Here is a 12,852-nt window from a genome sequence, read left to right on the forward strand (position 1 = left end):
TCAACTAGTTTTATAGTGTTTGAAGTCATTCACACATGATGAAAGTCTGGTTGATAAAATCAAACGTCAAGGTCGCAGCGGGGTCGCATTAAAGTCAGACACATACAATTGTCATTTTCACGAACGCCTTTTAAGCAACACCTTTGAAACTTCACACATTCCAAAGTTTTGATATTGTTATGGTGACACGTGACGACTTAACTCCACAAGATTGAGCAATCTTGGGATCACACGCAAACATACACCTCACTCACTAACGCACACCCAAGAAAGTTTACAAGTGGAGACAGACATCACTGTGTATAAAAAGACTAAAGGAACCACATGTAACTTGCAAGCTTTATATAATAAACACAAATTTATGCACGAAACATCCACACATTTAACGTGTACACTCTACAAATACTACGAAAATTGACAACACATGAATTCACATGAAATTATCCTGGAACTCCAGTCCTAAGCACCCCCCCTATGGTTAAATAGCCTGTTAGTATACGGCGCTCAATAAGGTCGCATCACCAAATTACACGAACACAGACACATGATTTAACCACGACAGAGTACTTAGCTTTTCGGGATACACAACGCCCACCAAGGCCTCACATGTCCTTCCCTCCTCAGAAGGCCGCAGCTTCCTGATTCCGACCCCCTAGAAGAGTCCCCGACTGCCTAAGCACGTCGAACCCAGCTCCAGTCCTTCGGAGCTGTTCCCCAGATTCCTAGGCATGTAGAGTTGACCAGACTCCTTCCTCATGCTGTCTTCTGGTGGTCCTGCGTACACTCTGGGGGGAATCTACTGGTCGGAGTAACCCACGCCGCTCTTCTTGCGTTGCTGTGAGCCGTAGTCGCCTCCTGACAGCGTCCCATATGTCCAGATCACAACGCCTTCACGTGAACACACGTCCCTCCTCCGTTCTCTCTCCGGCCAACTGCATGTAAATAAAATCAGCACGTTAATACTGAACAATAACATCCCTAGCTACCTGGCGTGTATCGATGGTTGTGTTAGTGTTCATCGGTGATGCAAACCTTTTGCGCATCATACCGATGGACATCAAGATCGAAACTTTACACCAAGTAACCATGTATGGAAAAGGATAATTATTTAATACATTAGCTATACAACGGGGCTTCACAATATAGATTTATAGTTTGCTTAAACCTATAAACTTATTGTATTTGTCATGACCATATACGCCATGTGATATGTTACAAATAACTGGACAAACGTTCACTAAATGTTAGATTGTGGTATCCAACTTTAACATTACATTACGCAACCACAATTGCATGACACAACACCCATATCCCCACATGTATGATAACTCCCCGCGTAATATTACACACTATAATATGAAGGTATAAAACAACATGCTCAATAACATAAGGATACAAAAGTTGTCGGAAAGTAGACCGCCATCTTGTATAAAATGTGATATTCCGTGTAAACGAATATTTAACAGTTATGTGCAAATAATTACACACATATAATTCCACTGTATGTTCACTGCATATCACTTCCCAAACATGCATTAATATACATGTAAATCCCGAGGCTCCCTATACGAATAGGTAGTAATGGGCCGGTCGATGTAATTCTCATATTTCCCGTGCACATTCCCACGGACATAAACACGCTTCAAAATCACCGTGTCCCACAATATTACAACACTACTGAAACGTAAACACAAACAAAACAAACATTAGACAACGACATCTACTCAGCCACAGCAATTCGAAACAATAGTCCACCCGCCAAGTCAATGACAACGCTCACCGTAAAAAACCGCCGGGTGATGGAGTACTCGCGCCCGCCAGTACGTCTGCAACCGTACCGTTGACTCTCTCGGGTAGCACTGAACCAAAACCGTGCTAGTTCGCTGACGGGGTGTCAAAGTGTATTCGTACACCGCTGACCCGGACTATGTTAATTCTTCTATTACTAAATAGCCTATAGATACGCTATAATATAATTTATGCATTACACTATATTATCTTACCAGGTGAAATGAACATTATTTAATTTGCACAACTGTGCCCAACAAATATTTACAAACTTTCGTTTTCTGCAGCTTGACCTGGTTTGTTCACCGCGCGTTACCGGGTGACTATAGCCCGTTCCACGATTCGGACAACAAACTTGCAAATACGCGAAGTTACAGGCGTAAAGCATCTCACATCCCACACGCATACATTCTACAATAGTGTTTGGACTCCAATGCTTATGTTGTAAATAACACAATTATTATATACACTCAAACATATAACAATTACATCATCTCGTGTATCTACAAAAAGCCTGTTTAAGCTTCTTCTGCATCTCTAAAACCTCGGGTTGTGACACACCTCCACCACCAGCTCGAACTAACGGTAACCACCAACAGTGAGCACCCTATATATCAAGAGCAACCCGACTCATGAAGTCAGCGTCCACGTTGTTCACTCCTTTGATGGTCTGCACTCGGAAAGAATAAGCTTGCAACTGCAGAGCCCATCTCGTCAACCTCCCGTTGTGTGGTCTTACCTGCTGCAGGTACTGCAATGGTTGGTGATCTGTCATCAAAGTGAAATGTTGCCCAAAAAGGTAGGGCTCGAATTTCCTTATCCCCCACACCATTGCAAGGCATTCCTTCTCGATTGTGGAGTAGTTGATTTCCGCAGGAATCAGTTTTTTGCTGGCATAGCTCACTGGTTGTAGGTCACCCTTTTCATCTGCTTGCAACAGCACCGCGCCTAGTCCCACATCTGACGCATCAGTCCGTAGCACAAATGCTTTCTCGGGGTCAGGCAATCGTACCACAGGTTGGCTGACCAGAGTTTCCTTCAAGCGCTCGAATGCTTCCTGACAAGCCGGTGTCCACTCGATTGCCTCGAACTTCTTTCCCTTGGTCAAGTTCGTCAGTGGTAGGGCAATTTCTGAGAAATGTGGCACGTACCTCCTATAGAAACCGAGCATTCCCAAAAACCTGCGTACTTCCTTCTTTGTTTTGGGTTCCTCCAGTGCTTTGAACTTCTCGATCTTCACCTCCTCTGGCATCATGCATCCCTGTCCCACTTTGTGTCCCAGGTAGACTACTTGTTGGTATCCCAAGAAACACTTCTTCGGTCTGGCTGCCAGATCCGCTGCCGCCATCCGTGTGAGTACAGCCCGCAGAGCCCTCAGGTGTTCGTCCCAGTCCTCGTTGGAGATCAACAAGTCGTCCACAAAGTTATCCACGTCCGTTCTTCCTAGTGGCTCAAGGAGTTTCCTCATCATCCTGGAGAAAATGGCACCTGCTGTTCTCAACCCAAACGGCATCCGAGTCCATCTAAACTGGCCTTGGGGGGTCGTGAATGCTGTCTTGTCTCGATCTGATTCTTTCACCGGAATTTGCCAATACCCTTTGGTCAAATCCAGTTTGGACAAGTACTTAGCCCGATGTAACTTGGCGAACAGATATTCGACGTCTGGCAGAGGTTCACCATCAAACCGCACAATCTGGTTCAATTTCCTGAAATCCTGGCAGGTTCTCATTTTTCCATCGGGCTTCTTGATCAAGACCAATGGAGCACTATAGGGCGACGCACAAGGCTCTATAACGCCTAGCTTCAACATGTCTTGCACTTCCTTCCTTATGCAATCCATGGCCACGTGAGGCAATGGGTACTGCCTCACTCGCACTGGTGTATCTTCGAGGACGGTGATTTCACATTCCTCAAGATTTGTAGTACGAGGAAGATCGGTGAATTGGTTCTCAAACTCAATCGTCAAATCCCTCAGCTCTTGTTGTTTTTGGGCGGGTAACGCGTCATTGATGCTAACATCTTTGGGTCCCTCTCCCGCTTCTAATGGCACTAATGGAATGGTGTTCTGTCCTGCTGAGACTTCAGGCACTTCTTCCAGTTCCTCTTCTTCCAGCACCACTCCTACAACCGCTGGGATCTCTCTCCTCCTGACGTATCTCTTCAAGAGGTTGACGTGGAATAATTTCTTTTTACTCCCCACTTGAATCCGGTAGTCGTTCATGCCGCATCGCTCCTTGATGACGTAAGGTCCACGCCAAGCGATTTCCAGCTTGTTCTTTTTCATTGGAAGAAGCAGCAACACCTCATCTCCTTCCTTGAATTGTCTGTCTTCTGCCTTCCTGTCCGCTGCCCTTGCGTATCGCTCTGTCGCCTTCCCGAGGTTTTCTCTGGCAATCCTGCATGTCTCCTCAACGCGATTCCGCAGGTCCACAACGTACTCGGCAGTGGTTCTCACTTCTTGGTCTGTCTCTTCCTTGGTCCACAGCTTCCGTAATACCTGCATAGGTCCCCTCACAGTTCGCCCATAGAGTAGTTCAAACGGTGAGAATTTTAACGACTCCTGAGGAACTTCCCTATATGCAAACAAACACGCCGGAATGAACCTGTCCCATTCCTTGGGTTGCTCCTGGCAGAGTCGTTTCAGCATCTGTTTCAGCGTACCATTGAAACGTTCAACTAGACCATTGCATTGTGCGTGGTATGGAGTTGTGTACATTCCATGTACTGACATCAGGTTGTACACCTCCTGCATCATTTCGCTCTTGAACTGGGTACCGTTATCTGACAACACCTTTTCAGGTATGCCCACTCTGGTCCAGTTCTCCCACAACGCTTCCGCCACATGTGGCGTATCGATTTTCTTGAGAGGGGTTGCTTCAGGATACCGGGTGGCATAGTCTACTGTTACCAGTATGAAACGGTGTCCTCGGTCTGACGGCGGATGAATCGGTCCTATGATGTCCACCGCTACCTGCTTGAACGGGACGTCAATCAACGGCATTCTTTCCAATGGTACTGGCTTCACTTTCCCTTTTGCCGTAGTTCTCTGGCAAGCGTCACATGATGCCACGTATCGTCTGATGTCGGGGCACATACCAGGCCAATAGAATTCTGTCCATATCCTATTCCTGGTTCTCGTTCCCCCTAGGTGTCCTGCCATGGGTGCATCGTGAGCTAATCTCATCACCTCATTCTGGAACTCACTGGGCACCACCAACTGTCGGTGATCCACTCCATCTGCACCTGAGTATTCTCTGTACAACAAAGCTTTACGTATCACGAATCGAACGTTCCCGGTTCCTTGTTGACGCCATGGCTTCTTTTCCACCGCCAACTCGCGCACACGTTTTAGGTGTGGATCCTCTTCTTGTGCTTGAGCCATTTCAGCACAGGTCCTTTGTGCCAAGGGGACTCCATTAATCTTCAATGTTAGATTCCCTCTCTCGTCTCTCCTTGCTTGTCCTCGTGTCTGAACTGCTGCGCACAAAGATGGAATTACATGTTTCTTTCCGTACACCGGAACTCTCACTTCCTTTCCATTTGGCAAGATCATGTAGTTTCCTATCAATACAGGAATTGCCATATTCTGAATAGCGACAGCTTCCACGTTCCCTACAAACACCGAAGATTCTAACTTCACGATGGCTATGGGAGCCTGTACTGTTCCCTGCTCTTCAAACACTCCTGACACTTCTCTTGTCCTGTTTGTGTACGTAGCCGGGTCGATGAGGTCAGCGCTAACACACAGCATTGGGCTTCCCGTGTCACGTATGGCTACCACTGCCTTCCCGTTCACCCTAACTGTCATGTCGAAAGTTTCTCCCTGAGTACGACGATCACACTTCCCACATAACCCTGAATGGATCTTGTAATTCGCTTCTACCTCCCGCATCAAGAAAACTTCTCTCACTGCAGTTTCCGGTTCTGGACTGATGATAAGGGTTATTCCTGGACAGTTCCTCTTTACATGTCCGAACTTATGACATTTGTGACATTGTATGCCTGCCCCATACATTTCTCCGCCACCCCTCGGCTTCCCCGCTTCCGGGCAATTCCTTATGAGATGATCCCCTCCACATCCGAAACATTTGACAGTACTATCTTTTACCCTTTGTCCCTGGGTAAGTTGCACCTTACTGTCTGTCTTCCCATTGTTTCCTTTATCTTGGTTTTTCCCCCCTTTCTGTGATGAGTCGAAACCAGGACGTGCATCCACGAAACATTGAGCTTGCTCAACTGAATCAGCTACATTGGTGGTTTGGACTGTCGAATGAACGTAGCGACAGACTGCGGGATGCCAGTAAGCAACTGTTCCAAAAGAACCAGGTCGAAGAGGTCCTTGTAAGTTCGTTGTTTTTCCGCTAGGTCCATCCAACTGTGCAGGTACCGCGTTATCCGGCTCACGTAGGTTGAAAACGTTTCTTCGCTCTTCCTTCTTGCTGCCCTGAACTTCTCTCGGTACGATTCTGCTGTACACCGGAATCCTCTCAGTAACTCTTTCTTCACTAACTGGTAATCTCGAGCGTCCTCCTTCGACATATCCCCAATCAAGGTCGTCGCTTTCACGTTGAGTTTGGTACTCACGCGTCTCGCCCATGTTGTCTGGTCCCAGTCTAACTCCTCTGCGAATCTCTCGAATTTGGTAAGATAAGCTTCTATATCCTCCTTGTTCTCGTCGAATGCAGGAAGTGTTACTTTGGTAGATTCTACCATTCCATCCCTCGCCTTCTGATGAGCTCGTTTATTATTTGCCCTTTGTTCCTCTAATCGTTCTGCGTGCTTCTGTGCTTCATCTTGAAGTTTCTTCATCTCATCGATTCTTTCAAGCTCCATTCTTTCCATACGTTGAACTTTGGCATCCTCAAAGTCACGCTGCTTCTGGGCCTCTTCCAGTTTCCTTTCCTCCATCTCACGCTGCTTCTGGGCTATACCCTCCATACGTTGAGCTTTTGCATCCTCGAAGTCACGTTGCTTCTGAGCTTCCACCCGTGCTTCTTCCAGCTTCCTTTCCTCCATCGCCAATTTCTTCTTCTCTAAACTCAACCTCTCCTTGTTGGCCCGTACATCCTCTATCTCCTTTATCTTGGCGTCGGCGAATGCTCGAAGACTATCTCCCTTCAACTCCATCTGCGTTCCTAAAGTCATGAACTTCTGGTAGTACGTAATGGACTCCCCTTCTTCACGTCCTGGACTATGTAGAAGCTTCTCTCGAGTTGATTTTGCCTTCCTCATGAGTTCTGATGTAACTAATCCGGTTAAACTATCAGTCGGCACGTCCTGTGACCTAAGTCGCCCTGACACCGGAGAATCCACACTATCACCTCCCGTCGCCATTTCAGATGAAAACGCGCTACTTGAAAAATATTTGCATGCACGCGAAAGGAAAACGCATCAAACTGCGTACCGAAGCCCACCGAGAAATCGGACGAAATCCGCGTAAGTTATTGACATTTGGTTATACTTTACCACAATCAATAGCCACATAGCCTTAGCGTAATACCGGAATGAAACTTTACTTTAACCGAATCCGAATATAGAATATATGCGTATTTGCTAGTTAGATCTGCTTCAGTGGCGCCGTCTGACTTTAACGGATGGACTAAAGATGAATCCTTTGTGGCTAAGTAACCCAACACCTCTCAACCGCTGAGAGATGTCCAGTCCCCTCCAACCGCCCACGGGATGTCTAAACAGTCACCACATTTCAAATCAAACGGTCACCACTACCTCACACAAACCAACAAACACCACACACAAACTATGCCAACAACACAAACAAACACAACAACAAACAAATTTGGTTCCAAAAAAAAATAAATAACTAAAGGGTCCCAGAGCTTCGCCTCGAAAGCATATCACTCATGGGTCCCCGGCATCTCCACCATTGACACGTGACGACTTAACTCCACAAGATTGAGCAATCTTGGGATCACACGCAAACATACACCTCACTCACTAACGCACACCCAAGAAAGTTTACAAGTGGAGACAGACATCACTGTGTATAAAAAGACTAAAGGAACCACATGTAACTTGCAAGCTTTATATAATAAACACAAATTTATGCACGAAACATCCACACATTTAACGTGTACACTCTACAAATACTACGAAAATTGACAACACATGAATTCACATGAAATTATCCTGGAACTCCAGTCCTAAGCACCCCCCCTATGGTTAAATAGCCTGTTAGTATACGGCGCTCAATAAGGTCGCATCACCAAATTACACGAACACAGACACATGATTTAACCACGACAGAGTACTTAGCTTTTCGGGATACACAACGCCCACCAAGGCCTCACATGTCCTTCCCTCCTCAGAAGGCCGCAGCTTCCTGATTCCGACCCCCTAGAAGAGTCCCCGACTGCCTAAGCACGTCGAACCCAGCTCCAGTCCTTCGGAGCTGTTCCCCAGATTCCTAGGCATGTAGAGTTGACCAGACTCCTTCCTCATGCTGTCTTCTGGTGGTCCTGCGTACACTCTGGGGGGAATCTACTGGTCGGAGTAACCCACGCCGCTCTTCTTGCGTTGCTGTGAGCCGTAGTCGCCTCCTGACAGCGTCCCATATGTCCAGATCACAACGCCTTCACGTGAACACACGTCCCTCCTCCGTTCTCTCTCCGGCCAACTGCATGTAAATAAAATCAGCACGTTAATACTGAACAATAACATCCCTAGCTACCTGGCGTGTATCGATGGTTGTGTTAGTGTTCATCGGTGATGCAAACCTTTTGCGCATCATACCGATGGACATCAAGATCGAAACTTTACACCAAGTAACCATGTATGGAAAAGGATAATTATTTAATACATTAGCTATACAACGGGGCTTCACAATATAGATTTATAGTTTGCTTAAACCTATAAACTTATTGTATTTGTCATGACCATATACGCCATGTGATATGTTACAAATAACTGGACAAACGTTCACTAAATGTTAGATTGTGGTATCCAACTTTAACATTACATTACGCAACCACAATTGCATGACACAACACCCATATCCCCACATGTATGATAACTCCCCGCGTAATATTACACACTATAATATGAAGGTATAAAACAACATGCTCAATAACATAAGGATACAAAAGTTGTCGGAAAGTAGACCGCCATCTTGTATAAAATGTGATATTCCGTGTAAACGAATATTTAACAGTTATGTGCAAATAATTACACACATATAATTCCACTGTATGTTCACTGCATATCACTTCCCAAACATGCATTAATATACATGTAAATCCCGAGGCTCCCTATACGAATAGGTAGTAATGGGCCGGTCGATGTAATTCTCATATTTCCCGTGCACATTCCCACGGACATAAACACGCTTCAAAATCACCGTGTCCCAACAATATTACAACACTACTGAAACGTAAACACAAACAAAACAAACATTAGACAACGACATCTACTCAGCCACAGCAATTCGAAACAATAGTCCACCCGCCAAGTCAATGACAACGCTCACCGTAAAAAACCGCCGGGTGATGGAGTACTCGCGCCCGCCAGTACGTCTGCAACCGTACCGTTGACTCTCTCGGGTAGCACTGAACCAAAACCGTGCTAGTTCGCTGACGGGGTGTCAAAGTGTATTCGTACACCGCTGACCCGGACTATGTTAATTCTTCTCTTACTAAATAGCCTATAGATACGCTATAATATAATTTATGCATTACACTATATTATCTTACCAGGTGAATGAACATTATTTAATTTGCACGACTGTGCCCAACAAATATTTACAAACTTTCGTTTTCTGCAGCTTGACCTGGTTTGTTCACCGCGCGTTACCGGGTGACTATAGCCCGTTCCACGATTCGGACACCAAACTTGCAAATACGCGAAGTTACAGGCGTAAAGCATCTCACATCCCACACGCATACATTCTACAATAGTGTTTGGACTCCAATGCTTATGTTGTAAATAACACAATTATTATATACACTCAAACATATAACAATTACATCATCTCGTGTATCTACAAAAAGCCTGTTTAAGCTTCTCCTGCATCTCTAAAACCTCGGGTTGTGACACACCTCCACCACCAGCTCGAACTAACGGTAACCACCAACAGTGAGCACCCTATATATCAAGAGCAACCCGACTCATGAAGTCAGCGTCCACGTTGTTCACTCCTTTGATGGTCTGCACTCGGAAAGAATAAGCTTGCAACTGCAGAGCCCATCTCGTCAACCTCCCGTTGTGTGGTCTTACCTGCTGCAGGTACTGCAATGGTTGGTGATCTGTCATCAAAGTGAAATGTTGCCCAAAAAGGTAGGGCTCGAATTTCCTTATCCCCCACACCATTGCAAGGCATTCTTTCTCGATTGTGGAGTAGTTGATTTCCGCAGGAATCAGTTTTTTGCTGGCATAGCTCACTGGTTGTAGGTCACCCTTTTCATCTGCTTGCAACAGCACCGCGCCTAGTCCCACATCTGACGCATCAGTCCGTAGCACAAATGCTTTCTCGGGGTCAGGCAATCGTACCACAGGTTGGCTGACCAGAGTTTCCTTCAAGCGCTCGAATGCTTCCTGACAAGCCAGTGTCCACTCGATTGCCTCGAACTTCTTTCCCTTGGTCAAGTTCGTCAGTGGTAGGGCAATTTCTGAGAAATGTGGCACGTACCTCCTATAGAAACCGAGCATTCCAAAAAACCTGCGTACTTCCTTCTTTGTTTTGGGTTCCTCCAGTGCTTTGAACTTCTCGATCTTCACCTCCTCTGGCATCATGCATCCCTGTCCCACTTTGTGTCCCAGGTAGACTACTTGTTGGTATCCCAGGAAACACTTCTTCGGTCTGGCTGGTCTAAGTAAGATGGTGCCCATAAATGGGAAACAAAAAGCTCCAATTTTACACTCAAAGTGAAACGCTTGTTTGTTTTGAGAAAAACAAAAGCTGTTCGTGCTACATTGTATTTGTTTCCACTACAAAGCCATTTGTTCGACGTTTCTGTGAATTTGTTGTTTGTATGTTTTCCCAAAATGACGCGTTCTACACACAAACACGGTTGTGGCTGACAATGGGTTCCTCGGTCCAGGAAGGCGTCCCCCACCCCCCACCCCCAACCTCTCGCAACATCTAAAAAGTGTTCCTTTCTTTCGTGAAATTACCCCTTTCAAATGCTAGAGTTTAGAAGAACCTAGAGTACCTGCCACATCCCCCTGCACCTCCACGCCACCCCTACCCCCCCCCCCTCCAACCCCCGACTACCCCTTTCCAAGGGGGCCCTAGTCCTCTGCCTCAATTGGATGTCCCTCCATCTCTTACATTAGGTCCCTCCATGATAAGCTAACCTTTTGTTATCATTTTCCCCTTGTTTTCATGGTTTTGTTGTCCTGTCTGTTTTTCTTTCAATTTTGTTTCCCGTATTCTCGTTTGGTAAAAGAGGGAAAACTGGAGATATCGGTGGACGGACAGCCATCACCAAGCAGCAACACGTTTGAACTGATGGCGGGAGAACACAATGTGACGTGCGCGGCTGTGGATTTCTTCCCCGATTCCACAACCCTAGACATCCGTATGCACGTGCAGCTAGCAGACAACGATGCTGTTAAGGCCGTGGGCGACAAGGCGTTGATGTCGATCAAGTCCGGGGAGAACCGGACAAACAGGTTCCTGATTTTAAAGATACAGTGGAGAGAGAGAGAGAGAGAGAGAGAGAGAGAGAGAGAGAGAGAGAGAGAGGGAGAGAGAGAGGGGGGGGGGGGGGACAGAGAGAGAGAGGAGGGGGGGGGGGAAGAGAGAGGAGGGAGAGAGAGAGACAGTCAGACATACAGACAGACAGACAGACAAACAGACAGAGAGAAAGTGTGTCGTGTTGATGATGGTGGTATGTGTGTGTGTGTGTGTGTGTGTGTGTGTGTGTGTGTGTGTGTGTGTGTGTGTGTGTGTGTGCGTGCGTGCGTGTGTGTGTATGATGGTTAATTTCGTCTTTTTTTCCGCCCAAATAGGGCAACCCAAAACTTCAGATTGAATGTGAGCATGCTGACAAATGGCACAGTGTGCTCTGAGGGTTCCGGAACCGTTAGACCCATACGGGTCAACATCAAGCCATACTCCTGTAAGTTATGATTAAACATCAGAGAGACACATCCCTAAAGCTACTGTCACACACACACACACACACACACACACACACACACACACACACACACACACACACGCGCACGCACACACGCACACACACACATACAAACACACATACACGCACACACACTAGCTCGTCACAAAATCTGTTAACAATATAACTGAATATACGTCGTATATAATTATTCTAACATTCATTGCAAGTCGCGGTTCTGCTTTATTTATCGTGTTTCCAATGTCGCAATGTATTTATTTGTTACACTTGGATGGATTGATTGATTGGTTTGTTTACTTTGCTCTGCACTACTTTATTTCCACTGGTTTGAATGTAGGTAACACAAGCAGCGTAACAATCAACGTCTTCACAGTGCCGGGTGTGACGGCTTCCCAAACCATCGACGTTACAGCGGGGTCAGTTCCCACCGTGCTGTGTCAATCCTTCGTCCACTGTACCCAGGTAGTACTGTCCTCCGTCAATCATCCGCTACACTTCCAAGTAGAGGTAGGGGGCCAGGCGAGGAAGGCAAAGACCGTCATCGCACTGGAGAACTATCAGGACCACGCTGCGTCTGGAATCTTCAAGACATCTGTGTACTTGTAAGCATGATACTGTATTGCTATGGTGATATTTGTTGGTGATGATTGTGGTGGTGGGGATGGCGGTGGTGGTAGTGGCGGTGTATAGAAGAGGTAGGCAAAGACCGTCATTGCCTAAGAGAACTATCAGGACCTCGTTACGTCTGGAATCTTCAAGACATCTGTGTACTTGTAAGCATGATATTGTATTGCTATGGTGGTGTTTGTTGGTGATGATTGTGGTGGTGGTGATGATGATTGTGGTGGTGGTGGTTGTTAGTGATGATGTGGTGGTAGAGTGCCAGCCGAGGCAGGCAAAGACCGCCATTGCATTGGAGAACTATCAGGACCACGCTGCGTCTGGAATCTTCAAGACATCCGTGTAC

The 12,852-nt window shown here is 46.3% G+C and overlaps 3 protein-coding genes across 4 annotated transcripts in view; 1 reads left to right on the forward strand and 2 right to left on the reverse strand.

The window, feature by feature from the left end:
* The window catches only part of LOC138972262 (uncharacterized), a 34,340-nt gene that overhangs the window by 15,579 nt on the left and 5,909 nt on the right, over nt 1-12,852 (forward strand). The window contains exons 2-4 of one of the 2 annotated variants that reach the window (XM_070344980.1): nt 11,190-11,415; nt 11,755-11,864; nt 12,223-12,487. In XM_070344980.1, coding sequence (XP_070201081.1) covers nt 11,252-11,415; nt 11,755-11,864; nt 12,223-12,487 — 539 coding nt within the window. In that variant the 5' untranslated portion in view covers nt 11,190-11,251. Of the gene's footprint in view, nt 1-11,022; nt 11,416-11,754; nt 11,865-12,222; nt 12,488-12,852 lie in introns of those variants that run through there. The other variant, XM_070344979.1, reaches the window with a different exon arrangement.
* LOC138974602 (uncharacterized) lies at nt 328-5,596 on the reverse strand. The gene is made up of 2 exons (XM_070347323.1): nt 1,781-5,596; nt 328-932 (listed from the first exon to the last, which is right to left on the reverse strand). Exon 1 carries the CDS (start codon nt 5,594-5,596, stop codon nt 2,396-2,398), a length of 3,201 nt encoding a protein of 1,066 aa, XP_070203424.1. The 3' UTR covers nt 328-932; nt 1,781-2,395.
* LOC138974603 (uncharacterized) lies at nt 6,034-9,494 on the reverse strand. Its single transcript, XM_070347324.1, has 2 exons — nt 9,272-9,494; nt 6,034-8,422 (listed from the first exon to the last, which is right to left on the reverse strand). Exon 2 carries the CDS (start codon nt 7,120-7,122, stop codon nt 6,034-6,036), a length of 1,089 nt encoding a protein of 362 aa, XP_070203425.1. The 5' UTR covers nt 7,123-8,422; nt 9,272-9,494.

The sequence above is a fragment of the Littorina saxatilis genome, linkage group LG8 (genome assembly GCF_037325665.1).
Source record: "Littorina saxatilis isolate snail1 linkage group LG8, US_GU_Lsax_2.0, whole genome shotgun sequence".
Lineage (NCBI taxonomy): Eukaryota > Metazoa > Mollusca > Gastropoda > Littorinimorpha > Littorinidae > Littorina > Littorina saxatilis.